Below are 20324 nucleotides of genomic sequence, written 5' to 3'. Positions count from 1 at the left end.
TCACTTATTGCCATCGCACAAATAGCTCTGCAGCATCATCCGCTTCTGCGGGGCCGTTCTCTGATAACACCGAGGGTTGCTCACATTGCTCTGCGGGAGGTCCGAATGAACGCTTTTTCTCGTGACGCGGCGATACCGACGGCACGATCTGGATAAAGTTGGGGAGAAATACAAAATACCCAAAAAAAAATATTTTTGTTCAGGTTCTTGCTTGCAAAGAGGCAGTGTGCCTCAATGGCCTTTCATTTGTAACAATTGTAATTTGTGTAATGAGCGACTTCCGCGACACGTCGTGTAGAGGGTGCTCTTCTTTATTCCACGTACGGTCACAGCACAGGCCAACGTTATCGGCTTCCTCTCCAAGTACACACTTATCTATTACGTTCTACAGACTACACACACGGTTGATCACACGGCGGGTTCCGCCCGTCCGCTCCCGGTCTCGCCGCTGGCTGACGGCGTGCCGGGGAGGGCGGTGGAACTCCGCAGGAGAACTCCGCAGGAGATCCACCACGTGGCCGAACGACGGAGAGAGATGATGGCGAGCAGCGACGCAGTCCGGACCCAAGACTCCACACACCGAGTCCGCTTCCGCTTGTATTGCCGCAGGCGCGGCTAGGCTCCGCCTCCGGCCACGCCCTTTCGTGAAACTTTCTAGCCGTTCTTGGAGTTTCTCGGCCGGCCCTGCCCTTCACCTTTGGCCTAGATACCTCTCCCTTTGGGGATTGGATAATGTTTATAATGGTGCCTGTACCCGTGCTTCCCTTTTCCAACCAGTAGATGTCACTATCTCATTACATTTGTAAGAAAATTAAATAATCCAGGAAAGCTGAAATGTAATATCTGGCAAGTCGAGGCAGTGTCCTCTTCTACCAACAATTTGCACACACCTGTGTGCTCACCCTCGGGGGATGGACTCGATGGGAATTTTCAGCACTCGGACGCTGGATGCCGAAGGTGGCTGCGCGTGGCTTACAACATCAGATTTGTATTTAACAACACGCTGCGGTGGTGAGATGTTATCTTCCTCGCCTGGTATGCAGGAGGTCGTGGGTTCAATCCCAACCCTGACGTCTATGTTTGGAGTTCGCATGTTCTCCCCGTGGTCGTGTGGATTTTTCTCCGGGTCCTCTGGTTTTACCCTCCACATTTAGAATCCATGTGCGTTTAGAGCATTTGGCGGCTATAAATTCCCACGTGATAAGCCACTCCGTTGAGCTATAATTTGTGGCCTGGTCGCTTCTGAAAAAGAGCCACATACCTCAGTGGACCTCACCTGGTTAATAGAATAGTTTAGTTTAAGATGTGCATTATTGAATGCACAAAGCAAAAAACCAGAACTGATCCTGTGGCCATTTTGTCATTTTACGCCAGAAAATGAAAGAACTCAGAAAATGTCACCATCCCAACAGCCAAGACAGAACTGTTTAATCAAGCTTACGATGTATGAATACTGCAGACTTGTGTTATTATGAGTTGCGTGTTTAGAAATGTACCTGCTTACTTGCTCTTCAACAGGCAGCATTGAAATGAAGTCTCAACTGTACATCAGTTTTGTTATCATTAGGACAGGAGAGCCATCCACATTGCCTTCCGCGACGTGCTTTTGGGAGCCCCATATATCTCGAGGACTTGTACAAAATGGGGACCCTTTACCACTTGCCTAGAGGCAATTAAAAACTGTAAATGATGAGCAAACCCATCACAACATAAAAAAAATTGAGTGCAGGCTGGAACACCCGTTGATTTAACAACACACGAAGATGCGTATTGCACGTGTACAGCCGTACCCAGCCTTACAAACGCCACATCTGCCGGAAACCGTGTCTGTCGCTCTGTGCTCAGGACGGACAACGCCATCAAAAACCACTGGAACTCGACCATGAGGCGGAAGGTGGAGAAGATGGGCTACCCGACGGAGAACACGGTGCCCGCGGGCCTGGCAGCCGCACCGCAACCGCACGTGCCATTCGTCCTGATGTGCCCGTCCTCGCGGAGCGGCTCCACGCTGCAGTGCATCCAGATCAGCGACTCGCACTCGGTACGGGCACATGCGGTGAACGTAAACGCGGAACACGCGCCACATGTGTAAACGCGGTATGCACATGCGGTACACGCAGTACGCGCACGCAGTACGCACGGTAAACGGAGTACGCATGGTACATGGGGTACACATGCGGCGCACACGGTACGCACGCAGAGTATACACGGTGCACGCGGTACACATGTGCGTTGTACGCGGTACACGTCGTGTAACACATGGTGCTCTTCGCATGGCTTGCCCACACGTGTGCACTTTGCAGCAATACCCGTTGGTGCTTTACACAAGTGCCACTGCCAGCCAGCAAGTTGATGGCATGGAAGTGGACACCGAGGTGAGACGCGCAGTGCGCACCAACACAAACACGACGAGTGTTTTGTTTTTACTTCCTTGGGGAGTGCAGAGGAAAAGTAAATTAATGAATACATAAAATGCCACCGGTGCTAGATGATACATTGTTCTCTTTGAGAGGGACCGGCAGAACTGTGGGGGTCACTACCCAACGTGTACTCTTAACATCCAGGTCGTTGATTAGTCGACTTGAGCCACTTGGCCTGCGAACCCAGTCCAGATGTTTTACTTGTCGGTGCCACACGAGGAGGCGGAACTTTTATCGGTTCCAAATTCTGTACGTGGCCAATAACATCGAATGGGCAGTGTTATCAAGTGCTGTAAATTCACCCGTGTTAGCCGTATATATATCAGCCGCCTCAAGTAAGTTGGTACGACCACCATGGTGCCCATTTCTGCTCTGGGCCGCCCGTGGATTAATTGTTGAGTGGGTGGGCGTGGATGACCGTTGGCCGCCTCCGTTGACTGAGAGAGCTTCTTTCAGCAGCCGGAGCCGAAGCCTGACATGACGGTGGCGTCCGAGCGGTGCGCCGAGGCCTTGGTTTGCCCACTACCGGTGCCGCAGCAGCATCAGCTGGAGGAGCTACCATTGCCCACGCCGGTGGCCATGGTCGGGGTAAAGCCGCAAAGCGAGCTGGCTGTGGGTGAGGTGGTGCCGACGACCGAGGACGAGGAGGCCGCAAACCAGCTGGTGCTGGTGGACGGCGCGGAGGGCTTGTCTCCGCTGAAGGCCATCTCCGAGTTCGCCGACGCGCTGCAGTTCATCGAGTCGGTACGTCCTCGTCACCACGGCGCCTCTGTCCCCGCACACTGTAACGTTATGGTCACTGCGAGGCGTCGTACCCGTCTTGTCTCTCGGTGATTGTCTCGTCACGTCTTTTGCAATTGTCTCGTTGCTTGCATAATTGTGACTGGCGCGTTATGTCTCTTTGACTGTGTCTTCTTGCGTTCCTGTGACTCGTCATGTCCCTGTGACTGTCTTGTCGCGTCCCTATTGCTGTGTATCGTTGTGTCTTTATAAATGTTTCGCGTTGCATCCCTGCGGCTTTCTCATCATGTCTCTGTAACTGTGTGAGTCATGTCTGTAACTGTCTCAACGTGTCTGTAACTGTCGTGTCTGTAACTGTGTCGCGTCATGTCTGTAACTGTCTCGACGTGTCTTTATCTGTCGCGTCCCTGTGACTGCTTCTCGTCGCGTCCCGGTGACTATCACGTCGTATCTACCTGCGCTTGTGTCTGGCAGGAAATGCTTTTCGATGACTCGACCTCGCTGGGAGAGATCTATGAGCTGGCCGAGCTGGTAGAAGAGACGGTCAACCCCAGCGCTGCCCCACAGCCGCCTGTGATCGATGTTCATCCCAGCACGCCCGTACGTCGCGGCGCAGCCACGCACTCACACAGTCTCTCTCTCCCCCCCTCTCCGTCTCTTCCCTCCCTCACCTGGTTCAGCACCTCTCCTACCGGTGTTACCCCTTAGCACAATGTTCTTGACTCATCTTCAGAGGGGGGGCCACTTTCGCCGATAAGACATCATCAGTGTGAGGAGGGCCGCCACACATTTGATGATATGGGGGAGGGGTGTTTTCACTATTTGTGTATTGTCGGGGGCCGCAACCAGTGGCCGTCAGTGGCCCCCGGCCCTTGCAATGAAGAGCACAGCCTTTGGCACACGTGATTTTTCTGTGGGTGTACTCTGGTTTCCTCCCACGTGCATAAATAACACTCGAAGGGAGTTGGCCAAGCATCCCAATATAGGACTATAGTTTACAATTATTGGCGCCGGTTCTGACTGCTTCCCACTTTGGCTGCGGTGTCTTCCGTGCCTCCGTGTGCCACACGAAACAAGCGCACGTTGCACATTTCCGCAAAGATTAATCTGCGATTTTCAAGAACAACGGCTTACAAACATAAAGCGGTGTTATTACTATTACATGTGACATTGACCCTTGCCTTGTATTCCATTCCCAGGCCAACTCGAAGCAACTGCCGCAAATTACTCCCGAGGCGGAAGTGCCTCTGCTGACGACGCCCTCGGTCACCGTCAAGTTCAGCAGCCCTCCCACCATCCTGAGGCGCAGGAGCGTGCGCGGGGTCAGCCACTCCTCCCCAGCCTTCTCGTCGTCGCTGTTGGACGAGATGAGCGAACTGCAGGACACTCCCAAAAGCACGCCCCTCAAGAAGCTCTCCTTCTCCCCGTCGCAGGTAGCACGGCCCCCCACCCTCTTTGCCACTGACAGCGGAGGTCCCGTCATCTGCTGCTTCTTGGCCTCGTTAACGTCTCGCCGCGGTGGGGAGATGTTAACTACCTCACCTGGTATGGAGGAGGTTGTGGGTTTGATCAAAACCCTGATGCCTGTTGTATGTTTGGAGTTTGCGTGCTCTATCACTTCACGAAACGTCACGCGACACAGATCCCCATATTGGCAGCTGTCCCTGCGCAGCCCAAGGTGACTCGACACCTGGCTCGGCATTAGTCTGCCAGGAGGGGGAGATGATCTTGCAACTTTTGTTATTTGGACGTATTGTCGGTACACCGGTGCAGCATAACACACCGGTCCCTGTAAAACAGTCTGAAATCGAAATTTGAATTTTAATATTAATTTTAGAACTTTCGTGACTGCAGGAATTATTATTTGGTTCTTTCGGTTAAGTCACGTCTAAAGATAAAATAATAAATTAAATTAAATAATAGAATACGACGTTTCGATTGCAACACAAGCAATCATCATCAGGTATCATGAAATAGCGACATAAAATATAACCAGAAAACTATAGACAGACATATTAGCAGACAGATATTACCAAGATACATAGCGAGAGTAACACAGGTAACAGAGAGGGGTGATCGTCTCTGTGTGGTGGCCTTAAATAGACAGGGGGGGGGGCGGAGGCAGAGAGAGGGAGGGGGGTAGAGAAAAAAATAGCATATCAATTGGTGCTGCAAGAACGATTACACGGCAAGCAAGCCTGAAAATCAGGAGAAAGACACACTAAAATTAAATAACCTAGTAAAATATCGAAATGTAATGTAATACAACACAGAGGGTCGGTCAACACACAATTAACGCATAGCCTGGTTGATTACGTATTTCAAAGATTGCTAAGTTAGAATTTGAGTGTGAACATTCTAAAGAGGACACAGGCAGAGAAAACAAGTCGCCAGAGAGAGAGAAAAAAGATAAGCTTAAAACTTCCCCGTAGAAGTGGTTCAATCTTAATTTTAGAACTTTCGTGACTGCAGGAATTATTATTTGGTTCTTTCGGTTAAGTCACGTCTAAAGATAAAATAATAAATTAAATTAAATAATATAATTTTAAGTCTGTGCACCACCGTTGTACTGCCAATACGTTCATTTCTTGGACACTTCTTCTTGGTTCTTTCGGCAAAGTCACGTAGAAGGGAAGTAATAAAATAATAAAAATAAAACATAAATAAAACATTATTATGTTTTATTTTTATTATTTTATTACTTCCCTTCTACGTGACTTTACCGAAAGAACCAAGAAGATGAATCCCTGCAGTCACGAAAGCTTTAAATCGAAATTCTTGGACACTGTTAGCCTCGAGCCAGACATTGCGTGATTGGCGCTGCTGCGTGGTTGTGCCCGTGCGTGCAGTTTCTGAACGTGAAGGTGCTGGACGGCATCCGCTTGGATTCGGGCCCGTCGCTCACCTCTACCCCTGTGTGCAGCCACAAGGTGGAGGTGACCACGCCACTGCAGAGGGACCACACGCCGAAGCCCTCCAAGGGTGGTGGCAAAGCGTACGTTGCCTCTGCCCTGTTCCTCCGTCACCTCTGATCCTCCACCCCCTCTGATCCTCCACCCCTCTCTTCCTCCACCCCTCTGATCCTCCACTCCTCTGTTCCTCCACCCCTCTGTTCTGTTCCTCCACCCCTCTGTTCCTCCACCCCTCTGTTCTGTTCCTCCACCCCTCTGTCCCTTTACCCCTCTGTTCTGTCCCTTTACCCCTCTGTTCTGTTCCTCCACCCCTCTGATCCTCCACCCCTCTGATCCTCCACCCCTCTGTTCCATCCCTCTGTTTCTACTTTTCCCTGTTCCTTCCTGGTGTAGCTACATTTCTCATTCTCAATGTGAATGTTTGATATTGAGGTTCATCGCATGACAGGCATTGTGTGAGCTGAAATTTAGTCAAATTGATAGGAGAACCAAATTTATTGTGAAGGATTTTTTTCGTGTGCAGTTGAGAACATCACCACACCTGAGATCCCGGCCGGTTTCATCTTGGATGGCTGAAATCCAGATCCAAACCCAGGATATCAGTGGTGCCGGCTCAGCTAACTTAGTAACCTCGCCACCTTGGGACATTCCTATTCTTTGCAAGTGAACCCTTTCACCGTTCCGAGGCGTCTGCAAGTTGCAGGGTGGTGGGTGTCCCGTTCACCACTAAATCTCAGAACTTGCGAGCGGCCCAGCGTTAATTTTATTTAGAGAAGCGTAACACCGTTGTTTTTAAAGACATTGTTCCTCACTGCAGAAAACCATAGCGACATGACCGCCGCCACTCTACAATAGCTGGCAGCCAAACTGTGCCACATGCCCCCCTCCCGCATGGCCTTGTGGGAGCCTCGGTACCGAAAAAGTTGTTTTATTTTAGTTTTTCTTCTGGTGTCATTTGATGATGTGCACGCACGTCACCGGAACGGAATCAGAAGAAAACTGATGATGTACACGGCCATGAACGTTTCTGCCGTACGAGATGACGCGGGAGGCCTTTCTTTTGTCACCGCTGACAGCTACCGCACTCTCAACATTCGGCGCTCCATTCTGGGACCGCCTCGCACCCCCACGCCGTTCAAGAAAGCGCTGGCAGCCCAGGAGAGCAAGTACGGCCCCCTCAAGCTGATGGTGAGGACAATGATGACCCCGTGGTCGCCTTTTTATTAAGCGTTTGCTTTCACACTCGCCGTACGCCGACCTGTAGTAAACTGTAAAAACTATTAAACTATCTTCTATTTTACCGGGTAAGGGCCCCACTGAGCTATGTGCCTCTTTCTCAGAAGTGACCTGGCCATTGCAAAGATAGCTCAACGAAGTGGCTTATCATTGTCATGTGGAAATTTATAGCAGCAAAATACTCTAAAACACATTTCTAAATGTGGAGGGAAAAGCCGGAGTACCCGGAGAAAAATCCACGCGACCACAGGGAGACACATGCAAACTCCACATATACATGCATCAGGGTCTGGATCGAATCCACGACCTCCTGTATACTAGACGAGGTATATAACATCTTGCCACCGCAGCAGGCTCACAAGTGATCATCAGCATCTGTAGTCATGATATGTGTGCCTACAGCCCATTTGTTAATCGGCTGCTGGATGATGGCCTCGTCTGTGCGGGTCTTGGGCTGACCATACTTCAGTGTAGGTTTGTGCAGGAGGCGAGAATAGATGTGGTCGTGTAAAGGTGCAGTTCAACAATGGATGTTGCTGCAATGCCCTCTGCTGCCCACCACGCAAGCCCCACAGCTTAGAACACTTGTGCATCGTGGTTTGCCCATCCAAGGACTATCCGGGCTCTCAATCCCATCTGGATTCTGAGAGATTTGGCAAGATTGGGCGCATTCAAGGTGGTTTGGTAAAATGGAGTAATGACAAGTTGAAAAAAAAAATTCTGTTTCTAGATCTCATATTACAACAACAGCAAAGCAGTCCTGACGATGGCGTTGTCCCCCCGTGACTCAATCTGGTGCACAGCAACAACACGTGGATTGGCGAACGTTCTCTTACAAGGCTGTAGCACAGAGCCCCACGTGGTTTGGGTAATTCGATGATACATGGCAGGAGTATGATGGCACCAAGGTGGCGCAGCGGTAACACTGCGCACGCGCTATGTGTGTGTAATATCGCTCATTTCCATTGCTGTTACCCTTTACCAAGGAAAGCCTCACTCGGCCTCAAGACACTTTTTTTCAGGATGGTTCCTGCCAAGTTTTTGCATACGGGAGCGATGGTGCTGCGTGTATAATTCCATTGCGTAATTGGGTCGTTTGCAGCCTCAGACACCTTCTCAGCTGGAGCAGGACCTGCTGGAGGTGCTGGAGAAGGATGTGTCCTCGTTGCAGGACACGCCAGGAAGATTCACCGGCCTCTGTTCGGCCAAAACCGGTAACCCCTGGAAGGTGAGCACCTTCACCACACAGCGATTGCAGCGCCGCGGTGGGTAGGAGATGTTAACTCCCTCGCCTGGTATGTAGAAGGTTGTGGGTTCGATCCCGTACCCTGACACCTGCTGTTTATTTGGAGTTTGCGTGTTTCTCTCCCCGTGACTGCGTGGATTTTACTCCAGGTCCTCGGGCTTTTCCCTTCCACATTTGGAATCGACGTGCATTTACAGTATTTGGCTGCTAAACATTTCCACGTGACGAGCCACTTTTGTTGAGCTATCATTTGTGGCCAAGTCGCTTCTGAAAAAGAGCTATACAGCTCAGTGGGCCTCACCTGGTAAAATAAACAGTTTAGTTTCTATTTAGTTTGCAGCGCTGCAAGGAGAAGGCTCCAGCGCCACCGCCTGAGGGCAGCTGGGGATGGGTAATAAATGCTGGGCAGCACTGTCCCTCCAGGCCACGCGTTTCTCATTTGAGCTTCAGCGTAAAGGGCTCCGAGGCGCATTCATTGAAGTGAAGTGGTCCGCATAAATAAATAACACGCAGCAACCGTTGAGCGTCGCTCCAGAGAATATAAGCCACAAAATAATTAATCGAACATAATACCTTGTTCCCATATTTTTCTCTTGACATCAATAAATAAAAGTGCATTTTACACAACCCGTTGGCCACACGGCCTTCCGGGAGTGCACCTGAGCATCATCGGTTCAACACAAGCACACACTGGACCAGTTTCGACCTTCGGTGTCTCATCAGCAGAGTAAGGCTTGTTGTTGGAACCGATGTTGGTGAACCGACTGATATTTAGAGGCATTTACCCTCTATTTGCAATGGGTACTAGTTTGACGTAAAACTAGATGACACACAACACATAATAAGCAGATGTATAATGCCTTCGTCGCACTTACAAATTAAGAGTGACTCGTCGATACAGATGGATTGATCATTGTTCCGGAATCTTACGAGTATGGCAAAATTAGTGACCGAGTAGGAGACGTGCGAAGGCCGGGATGAGCAAGGGGGGGGGGGGGGTTCAGTAATGAAGCAATGGGGGGGCTCACGTAAGCAACGTCCTCGGATCTGTCGGCACCGGACCAGAAGCGGCTCGGTGCCGTCAGCATTGGGGGTTGAGGCTTTGATGATGAATTGCCGACGTGACCATGCATCACCCTGAAGGTACCCATTAAGCCACCTGACACTGCTCGCTCACGTTATTAAAGATTATTCGCCGCCGCCGCACCTCTCATTCTTCTTTCTCTTATTCCGGTCAGGTGGCTCAGCGGTAGAGCGAGCGGCTCTCAATTTCAAAGTTGAGAGAAGTTACAATCCTAGTTGAGGGTTGACTTTGGACAATCATTCCTTCCGGAGTCGACAAAACAAGTAGCAATTATTTGGGGAAGTTGACGTTGGTTGTCCTATGGACAACATAAACGAGACCCCGTCATAGGAATGTGGAAGTTCCACCAACAGCTGCAGAAAATGGTGCAGAACTGCTCGTGAAGTACCTTCATTTGCCTCTCGTCCGCTCTAAGCGTTGCACGGCATTCAATCTGCTGGATATTTGCCTTGCCGTCCAATATCCAAAAGCATTTATTTAATCTGGCAAACAAAATAATAGTGTGTGTATGTCCTGGTGCTCACGGTCAGGCGATTGACCCTCTACTTCATGGCTTGTTTTAATTACTGGTGGCTGCCCAGATTCATCAAACCGGGACCGTAGTGATGTTGGCTCATGGGGTTGACATGCCATTAACCTTTTAGCTATTCACAGACACTTCCACATTGCTCTTCACAACAATTAGCTCGCTCGCTGTTAATAGGAGGTGGTTACTCGGTAGATCAGAGGTCAAGAGTGCTGAGCTGGCACCGCTGACATCGTGGGTTCCAATCCAAGAAGCCATTCATAATTAAACCTACAAATGTTTATTTTACCAGGTCTGGTCCACACTGATCTATATTATAGCTCTTTTTCAGAAGCGACCTGGCTATCAAAAATGATAGCTCAACGAAGTGGCTTATCACTTGGAAATGTATAGCAACCAAATACTCTGCAAATGCATGAATCTAAATGTGGAGGGAAAAACTGAAGGAACCAGAAAAAAATCCACACAGCCACGGGGAGAGAGACACTGCAAATTCCAAATATACAGCAGGCATCAGGGTCGGAATCAAACCCACGACCCCCTGCATACCAGGCGAAGTAGTTAACATCTCGCCACCGTGACCCACGCAAAAAAGACATTGCATTAAATTTCGTTCGGAACTTCATTTCAGCAAATTCCACCTCTAAGAATCAAACCCTATACAAATATATCGTTTTAACTCTCCTGTGAAGAACAAAATTCCGTCAAGTGGGGGGGTGGAAGTGTGCTCGCCCCCCCCTGGTGTTCTCTGAATCTCCAAAGGTAGCGCTGTGGTGTCGGATTCCGTGGGCCGCTTGACCACGAAGGGTTCTTGTGCTGCTCTGCTGCTAGGCATCCGAATGGGATATTTCGGCTTGTGACGTGAAACCAAGAGGACAATTTAGGGAAGGTCATTTGGAAACATTTTTAAAATGTACCTTCAGCCAGTATGAATCTTGTCAGTTGCACAAAGGGCAGCGCTGCTTGCATCCACAGCAAAAAGCGCACCCGTGCCCTCGGCTGAGCCAAACGAGTTGTAAATCAAGCGTGCGATTGATTGACGACTGAAAGAAAGGATGAAGCCCCCCCCACCCCCGTGAGCTCACCACCGTGTAACGTTTGGATTTAAACCGTAGCTTTAATAATAAGTAATAATTCAAATTTAGAAAGCTCATTCCATTCCAGGATCCCAATGCGCAATGCTTAAAAAGCATGAAAAAATTACAGAACCAGGCCAACTGACCAAACTAAAGAGGGAAGGCCAGTTTAAAGAGATGGGTTTCCAAAGCAGACTTAAACATATCTACCGACTGCGGTTGCCTGATTTCAAGTGGCAAGGCGTTCCACAGAGCGCACACCGACGCGATGGGTGGTGAGTGAAATCAAACCATTCGTTCTCTCGTACCGGCGTAGAGGAATTGCGTGCGGCTTCGCTGCGGGGTGCTTCTCTCTGTACTGAGCGGCGTGCCCTGGTGCTATTTGCAGGCCGACTTTCCCGCCAAGCGTGCTCGCAAGTCGCTGGCCCTCGACAAGATGGACACTGAGAACTGCTGCCATGTCCTGCCAACCAACGACCAAGCCGTCGTCAACCCTACCAGCAGCGTAACCAGCACGGTAACCAGAGTAGTGGCGAGCACAGTAACTTGCGTGGTAATCAGAGTGGTAACTAGCGGTAACCAGTGGTAACTTGTGTGGGAACTGGTGTGATAACCAACGCCATAACCGATGTGATAACCAATGGGTATCCATCACGGTAACCAGAGTGGTAACTAGTACAGTAATTGGCATGGTGACCAGACTGGTAACCATCAAGGTAACCACCACAGTAACCAGTGGTAGCTATCATGGTAACCAACGAACCAGTGCGGTAACTGGCACCCCACCCTCTTGGTCCTAGAGAAATAGCAATATGCAAAGGTGATGCTGCTGCCCGTACACAGCAGCAAGGCATGAATACCCATCATGCCCTGCATCGATGTTTTGCACACACAGTGCATCACGCCGTTCGAGAGAGCCCCGAAACACCGTTTGAAGACGAGCGTTAGGCCACGGTGTGCCAGCATCGCCAATCGTCGCTGATACCACTGGCAGGGCACACAGCTCGGGCAAATTGTTCGTGCCAGTCTGGTTGCCTTGCAGCTTGGTTGCGATATCCTGCCCTCGCGAGAGACGGACCAAGTGGAGCCCCCTCTCGTTAACCACCCTCTCGTTAGTCTTCCTCTCGTTAACCACCCTCTCGTTAGCCACCCTCTCGTTAGCCACCTTCTCGTTAGCCACCTTCTCGTTAACCACCCTCTTCCATGTGGTCCAATGATTGTTGTACAGCAACATCCCCATTCCCGTCTCCCCCCTTTCACGCGGTTTCGAAGACACGTCGTCGCTTCATTATGAACGCCACTCGCCGATTATTGCGTCGCCTCAACCCCGGCGCTCACGTCGGCGACGGCATCGTCCGCCCCCTCTCGTTATTCGTTGCCTCTCAGCCTTTGCCTCCATCACCACCGCCACCGCCCGCTACGACTCTACACAAACTACTTTGTGTCGCACATAAAGAAACTTACTGTACCATACAATATATTAGTAATGTACATTATTTAGGTGATTGTTTTTGTAGTGTACTGCATTTTATTGTACCCTGTATAATTTGTGTTAAAGTGCTGTACTCACATTACGAATGTACTACTAGTAAGTTAATGTAACGTTGTGGGTACGTCACGGATGAAGATGCGCGCGTTAACACAGCAGCGTCTCGGTACAACCTCCGTTGTCTTGTTTCAGCTCTCGTGGAAACATCGCTTTGATTGACGTCGTTTCGATATTCGTCCTCGTCGTCATCTTTCAATGACGCGCATCCCCGACGTAGAGCGGCGGGGCGCTACTGTTGCGGTCCCCGAATCTGCTTAGAGCAGCGGGGCGCTACTGTTGCGGTCCCCGACGTAGAGCGGCGGGGCGCTACTGTTGCGGTCCCCGACGTAGAGCGGCGGGGCGCTACTGTTGCGGTCCCCGAATCTGCTTACGTGCCGCCTTCGTTGGGTTTTCTCTCTGTCCAGCCGACGTTCTCGAATTGCTCGCCAAACCCGTGTTTCAAAACTCTCCAATCTTCTAATATCTGCCCCCGCCTGCCCGGCCTTCCTAGCGCCCTCGTTTTCGAAGAATGCAACACCCGCACGCGGTGCCGTTCATTATAAACCACTCCAGCGAGCGGCAGCCAAGCCACAGACGGCTTCACCAAGCTTCCTCCAAAGTGGTTTCTCTCCAACGGAATGCCTGCGCAGGCAAAGCCGTGCTTCAGAGATTGCCGTTCGGTGACATCAATCATCGGCGCGCATTGATCTTTCCCAACACCCACCGCCCTTTTGACTGCACTCGGGCCTGCTCACGTGCTGTGTAATGGGGGGGGGGGGTCTATAGGGACACGGAAACACGCGTGCGTTTACTACCTGTAGCGGCGATTCGCAACTCGGGTCCTCGCAACCAACCCCAACCCTTACCACGCGTTTGCGATCGCCAACGCTTTGTATGAATGCACAAATTAAGCCACTGCTGCACGAATGCTGTACCGTGAGGGGGGCATCTCATGGAAGGCCGGTTGAGAAACGCTTGCCCAGCTCTTGGGTGCGTTTTTCGGGTTCTGCCGCGCCCAGGATGTGGCGGCGAAACGTCAGGAAGTGCTGAACAACACCAGGGCAAAAACCGGAAAACAAATGGGAGAGCTGTTAAGGGCACTCACTTGTGGCCCATGGATCCCAGGGTTCTCTACAAAAGCTGGAAATAGAAGTCTTTGAAAACACACTGGAGGGGCTATACAGCACAACCGCCAACTCCTGCAGCGTAGCCTTCTCCTCCTTCCCCCGTCTCCTCCCTCCTTCTCGTTCCCCCTTCCCGTCTCCCCTTCTCGTCCCCCTTCTCTCCCTTCTGTCATACGTCCTGTAAGCAACAGTTTGTGTAGATATCATAGTTGAATATTAAGACCCTTCGACTAATCCTAGGCGGCAGTAGATGCTGTACAGATTTCAGAGATGCCGCCAGGGCGTGTGACGTGGATGATGGCGCACACATGTCGGCGGTGCGTTCTGATGGTTTGGGGTTTTGCCACAGTCGCAGTTTGGCGATTCTTTGATTTTCCATGTATGGAGCGATGTGTTGCGTCTCTCGTGCTACAGCGTAGTTAGCACCTGCTAGGATGGACCAATATTGTTGCTGCCCTGTTTCTGTTGAAGAGCCGAGCGAGGCACAAGAGGAGGGTGATGGGGGATGAGGCTGAGGAGAGTCCTCGCCAGCCGCTCACCCCGCTACGCACCTCGCTCCAGGACAACCTCTGCTGCAAGATGCCCATCCAGGTGACACACGCGTTCGCACGAAGATTTGCCGATGGCGAAACTACGACGTGCTGTACTATTCTACGATATACCGTACGATACACGATATGCCGTATCATACGATATACCATACGTTGCTAGGATGTGCCGTACAGTCCTATGATATGCCGTACGATGTGCCGTGTGATACTACGATATGCCGTACGGTGCGCCCTAGAGATACAGGTAGGTGACACAGTGGTAACACTGGATATCCGTAAAAATAGTGGACATCTGAGAAAAAGAGCTCAAGAGCTCATCGGATTCCTCTAGCGTAAATAAATATTCTGATTCTGAACGCTCGTTGCCACACGGCAATAGGGGCCTGGCTTCGATTCCTGATTCGAGTGCCTTTGTATGGAGTTTGTATGTTCTCCCCCTGTTCTGCAGTTCGAGTGGGAGTGTGAGAGTGTGCAGAGTTTGTATGTTCTCCCTGTGGCAGAGGGAGTGTGAGGGTGTGTGCAGAGTTTATTTTCTGCCTGTGGCAGAGGGAGAGTGTACAGAGTTTTTATGTTCTCCCTGTGGCAGAGAGGGTGGGAGTGTCAGTTTCATTTCAGTTTTCAGTTTCATGTATTAGGTATAACCCTGTGAGCCATGCGGCTCTTGACTCGGGTGCAACCGCAGCAAAACAAAAACATGAACAAGAAACATCTTAAAGTGACTACACGCAACAGGAAAATCCTGGAAAAAACAGTAAAGTCTTCCAGAAAAAAACACCGTATTTCAATGCTGTGTGCAAAAAATCCCAGGGATGCAAGTCAAACAATAACAACCATAAGACATTGTAGCTTAAAGTTATCAGGCTAACTCTGTACTACAAAAAACAAACATGGCTAAACCAAAACGTTTTGAAAATCAAAATTAAGCTATAATTTTTTTTTAACTGTGAGCATAGGAACTGTGATTCAAATTTAACAATCAATGAGATACATAACATGTACGACCAAACTTTGCAGCCATAGTTGGCTGCATGAGTCACTCCATAACAGCAGGAGTATCAGTAGCAGAATCTAATTTTTTCAATACACCTTTAATGATCAGCACACTATAATAAACTCAAGACCATACTTTGCAGCGGTCATCCAGAACGATACATTTGATTTCAGGCCATTCTGAATAGCAGTGGCAGCTAGGGTTGTACAACTCCTCTAGAGCAGTTTTGAGTGAAGATCTCACAGGTAGTGATCCAAGTTGTAGTTTATTGGCGATAGCATTCCAGACCCTGGGGGCATCAACAGAAAATTCCCTTCCTCCAGTATTTGTACGGCAATAAGGAATGTGAAGCTGGTTAATGAGCGAAGACCTTAGGTCACATTTGTTCTTCGAAACAGTGATGAGATCCAGCAGGTAGTCTACTGATTTTTTTGTAAGTACATCGTGAATAAATAAGATCTGATGCACAAGCCATCGATCATTAAGAGAAGTTAAGTTTGACCCAATGTAGAGATCTCAGTGGTGGGTCCTATATGGGCAGTTCAATGCAAATCTTAAGGCCGAGTGATAAATTGAGTCAAGCTTCTTCAGTATAGTACTGGGGGCTGATTTATACACGATGTCACAGTAATCAAGTAGAGGCAGTATGGTAGCTTTTATCAATTCCAAGCGGAACATAGGGGGGAAGCAGTGCTTGTGTCGATACAGAAAACCAATTTTTACTTTAGTCTTTTTACCAATATAATCAATGTGAGTGAGTGTGAGTGCAGAGTTTGAATGTTCTCTCCCCGCTCTGCCACTGCGAAGCAGCGAGCTTGTCTCGCGATATGCATGCTCTGTGCGACTTGGCAATGTCCTTGTGGCTGGGACCATTCTCATATGTTATAATGAGCTGTCATTAGCCATAGTTCAGTTCAGTGCCGGAAAGCAACACTAATTACCTCCTTTTTTTCCCCACACAGCAGTGCATGCATGCTTTAATTGCACATACATGCTCTATTTGCACATGCACACTCATTGCAATCATGACATCGCTTAGCATAATTAGTTTGAATCACCTTTTGTGTGTGTTCTTCTTTGCATGCGTTTCATTATTGGGCTGCAATGCACCTCTTGCACCTGACACTGCCTGCTGCTTGAGAGTGAGCGACATTAATTACTTAATAAGATTCATTCACCCGGTGCAAAGCTTGTTGATTCAGATTTTTTCCATATTTTTGTTTTTTTCAGCTCCCAACTACTCTATTAATTATTTTCAGTTGAAGTAATAATGATGTTGTGCTGAAGGCACAATGTTGCCACACGTTGACTGACAATCTCCTGAGGTAGCTTGGTGGCACAGAGAGCTGAGGCCTGTGTCAGCATTGGGCCAGTACAGATGCCATCCTGGGTCTTACGATAATAATAATATTAATACTCACATTTATATATCGCACCCGTGAAGCAACACACGATCTTGTATTTGAGGGTAACAGCCCAGTCACCATTGGCTGCATCTACGATACATGATATATATAACGATGTTTTTATTCCACTTAAATGTGAGTGCAGCAGCAGCCATGGGATCTGACAGGGTAGCGAGGGTTGGTAACGGGGAGGTGCGGCGGTGACAATCTTTGACCCCCCCACCGCCGCCCCCCCCCCCCCGCGTCTCATCCCCCCTCCTGCACAGATGAGCGAGGAGTGGGAGGCCGTGGCGTGCGGCAAGACGGAGGACCAAGTGTTGATGACGGAGAAGGCTCGCAGGATCCTGCACACCCTGCCTCCACGGAGCCTGGTGCTGTGAGCGAGTGCCACCGCTAGGTTGGCGCCACCGCACAACCCCCCGTGACTCGTCCGCCCCTCTGTGCGCTTCGATTGCGACGTCACAGACATTCGCCCCCCCCCCCCCCCCCCCTTCCCGATCGGCCGAGTGAGCGTTGACGCGCCAGGATTTTTTTCCGAAACGGCAGCGACTTTGGTTTCCCCGCCAAATCCCGCGCCGGCGTTCATTCTCTAGGTTAAGATGGTTGTGGGAGTTTTTAAATGGAGAACCCGGTAGCGGGATTGTTAACTGTAAGTGTAATGGGTTCAACTGAGTCGCAGACATAGACTTGGAGGCAACACATTTATTCAGTTCCAACACACGGGGTAACTTCCCCCTTAACAGAATAACAACCTATGGTGGTAACCACCAGGCTAACTACACTAGTTACCACGTAACTGCTACTACGGACCGGGACCAACAGCTTTGGCCCGAGTCCACGTGTTAGAGACTCGTTGAACGGAGAACGTAGACGAAGGGTTTCTTCCAGGATGAACAACAACCCTGGTCCCTCTCGGGACCCGGCTTATATTCTTTGTGGCGTGGACAGCTCTGCCCTTGGCCTCGTCCACCTTCCAGAATCCTCGGGAAATATCTAGGTCCCAATCACGTGACCACCCCTAGCCCCCTCTTGGGGCTCCTTTGTCAATTTAACTTGTCACGTGTCTTTCCGGGTCAACCAGAGTGCCATGGCCTCACAGAACCTCACCCTTTGGCCGGCACCCACACACCCTGTCCTGTAGGGTCGGCACTGCACGTAAAGCGTGGTGCCATCTCGCGCTATTATATTCAGCGTTCACCGGGCCCCTCTCGCGCCGGTACTACACCCACACCGCTGTGGTATCCGCGATGTCGCTACACCGCACGCCGTGCCCCTCTAGGGCCGGCACTACACCCACCCAGCATGTTGACATCCAGCGATGTCACTACACAAGTATAAAAAAAGTATAAAGTCGCTAACGTAAAAGGATTTTAAGGATTTGTCGTTGGTTGTTAATTATCTCAGTGCCGTTTGAAGCGTGTCAAAAAACATTCCGTGAGTGATTTCCTGCTGGCATGAGCGTCGAGGCCGTGCTCTCCTCCTTTTTTACAGCCCTGAGCTAGTGGTGGAAATTCCGCATTCCAATGCTGAGGACGTGTCTGTCCCTAGGACGACCGCTACTAACTTTTACCCCCCAATCATTTTATCGAGCCGGGCGGAACGACGTGGGGGAACCGAGTCACCGCTCAACCGGGATTTGAACTCTCAACCTTCTGCTTGCGAGCCGGTCGCCTTCTCAATGGGTTGTCTGCAGCAAGAGCTCCGTTATCCGGCATCCACGGAGGGTGCCAGTTAATCAGATATGCCGATTATTTATGGTCCACCAAATTGTCCAAGTACATAAAACTTTTCAAGAAAACAAAAACATTAAGCCTACATTTTAACTATGATATGGGAAATAACATCCACTTTTGCAGAGGTACTCACCGGTCCGTTGTGGAGCATTTTAAGTTCATTGTAGAGACGCAGTGGGTCCGTTTACAGTACACATTCGTACAGCCTGCCGCTACCGCCACCACTTGGCAGCGTCCTGAAGCTCCCGTAAACTACAACAACAACGGATCTATGAGAAGCCCACGGCAAGATGCCGGATGGCTGTTGGAGTTTTTCCGGACACTTGAAGGACGATTTGTGTTGACGTCCTATGGCAGACGCTGGTTGTTAGAGCATTTTGCTGCACGTCTCAACGTAGAGTGGCGGCCTGTGGGTCAATGCTTCCGTAAGCCGATGTCGGGCGGCACTGCCGGTGCCGACGGGGAAGGGGAGATGCGTAAGAGGAATGGAAATGTTTTTTTTGGCAACTTGGACGACCCCATGCACACGAATGCCCTGCTAAAGCAGCATCTGCTTAAGCCAGTGTTCTTCATTGCAAGGCCACCGCCGGCCACTGGCGGTCTCTCTGGTGGCCTTTAGCACGGCCCCTCACGTGCGGCCCTTCCCGACACAATACACAAATAGTGAACAACGCCCCCCCCCCCCCCCCCCCCCATCATCATCATCGTGCTGATGTCACAAACTTCCAATGGTTTGAAATGCTGTGGCGGCCCTCACACTGTGATGTCTTATCGGCAAGAGTGCCCCCCCTCCCCCCCCACCTCTGAAAATGAATGAAGAACACCGGCTTCAGCGCTTGTTTGCGTTGGAGGTGTTTGTTCGAAATTGAGCAGCGCATCCTTTAAACACCGATGTGTAAACCAGCTCGCCAAATGTATTTTGTCCCCCCCCACGACACCGGGTCGTCCCAAACCACAGCCTCTCTGCCACCCTCCGTCGTCTCTCCGCATTCACCAATTTACTTCTCCCCGTTCGAGTGCAAGTCAATTCGTCACACGCTGCACGTGCCTGATGATTGTTAAACGCGTCTCCCGCGTGGCAATCGATGCTATCGCCGTTATTAAGAGCCGATTTAAGACTGAGATCTCGAGTGTGTGTCGTGTGTGTGTGTGTGCGCTCACCACGTAGAACCGTGTTCTACGTGGTGAGCGGTTGTGCAGCCGTTAGCGCACCGCCCTACGATCCCAGCGACGCGAGTTCGATTCCCGCTCACGGCCAACACCAGTGACAATTATTTGAAGCGGTCCTGGGCCTTCCGTAGGTCGAGTTGGCATGTAAACATCGCCACTCGGGAGAGAGTCAGCCGGGCGCGGTCCTGGCCACCCACCCCCCTTGTGCGCCGTGCCGGTAACAGCACTTGCCCCAATAGTATGTTAAGGCTACACGGGGGATATTGTTATTTGTGTTCCATGTGTGCGCATGCGTGTACACATGCTACTCGGCGTTGTAGCTCCTCCTGTGAGAGAGTGGTCAGTCCACTGTGAGGACTATTTGTATAAAGATATTTAGCTTTTTCATCTAATAAAAACATAACATTTGTCTGTCTCAATGCTAGGCACTTTATTAAAACCAGTTTTAACCGAAAGCATCTGGCCAAAAGTTTTAGCAAATAAAAAATGCACGGAGAGCTTTTCGTATTTTGCAAACATGATAGGACAGCGCCACCTAGCGATACGATTTGCTTCGGCAGATAATGTCCATCTTCAGATG

General features: G+C 50.2%; 1 protein-coding gene across 2 annotated transcripts in view; it reads left to right on the top strand.

Moving 5' to 3' along the window:
- LOC144940600 (myb-related protein A-like) overlaps positions 1-17331 on the top strand; it is a 30140-nt gene extending 12809 nt beyond the window's left edge. For both annotated transcript variants that reach the window (XM_078866832.1, XM_078866831.1), the window contains exons 7-17: positions 1846-2041; positions 2304-2375; positions 2877-3164; positions 3636-3761; positions 4361-4594; positions 6011-6156; positions 7150-7261; positions 8412-8537; positions 11630-11758; positions 14365-14484; positions 17108-17331. In XM_078866832.1, coding sequence (XP_078722958.1) covers positions 1846-2041; positions 2304-2375; positions 2877-3164; positions 3636-3761; positions 4361-4594; positions 6011-6156; positions 7150-7261; positions 8412-8537; positions 11630-11758; positions 14365-14484; positions 17108-17221 — 1663 coding nt within the window. In that variant the 3' untranslated portion in view covers positions 17222-17331. The remainder of the gene's footprint in view (positions 1-1845; positions 2042-2303; positions 2376-2876; positions 3165-3635; positions 3762-4360; positions 4595-6010; positions 6157-7149; positions 7262-8411; positions 8538-11629; positions 11759-14364; positions 14485-17107) is intronic.
- The last annotated feature ends 2993 nt before the right edge of the window (positions 17332-20324 follow it).

Source organism: Lampetra fluviatilis, chromosome 23 (genome assembly GCF_964198595.1).
Source record: "Lampetra fluviatilis chromosome 23, kcLamFluv1.1, whole genome shotgun sequence".
Classification (NCBI taxonomy): domain Eukaryota; kingdom Metazoa; phylum Chordata; class Hyperoartia; order Petromyzontiformes; family Petromyzontidae; genus Lampetra; species Lampetra fluviatilis.
The sequence above is the reverse complement of the archived record's forward strand: the minus strand, read 5'-3'. Positions and strand labels throughout refer to the sequence as shown.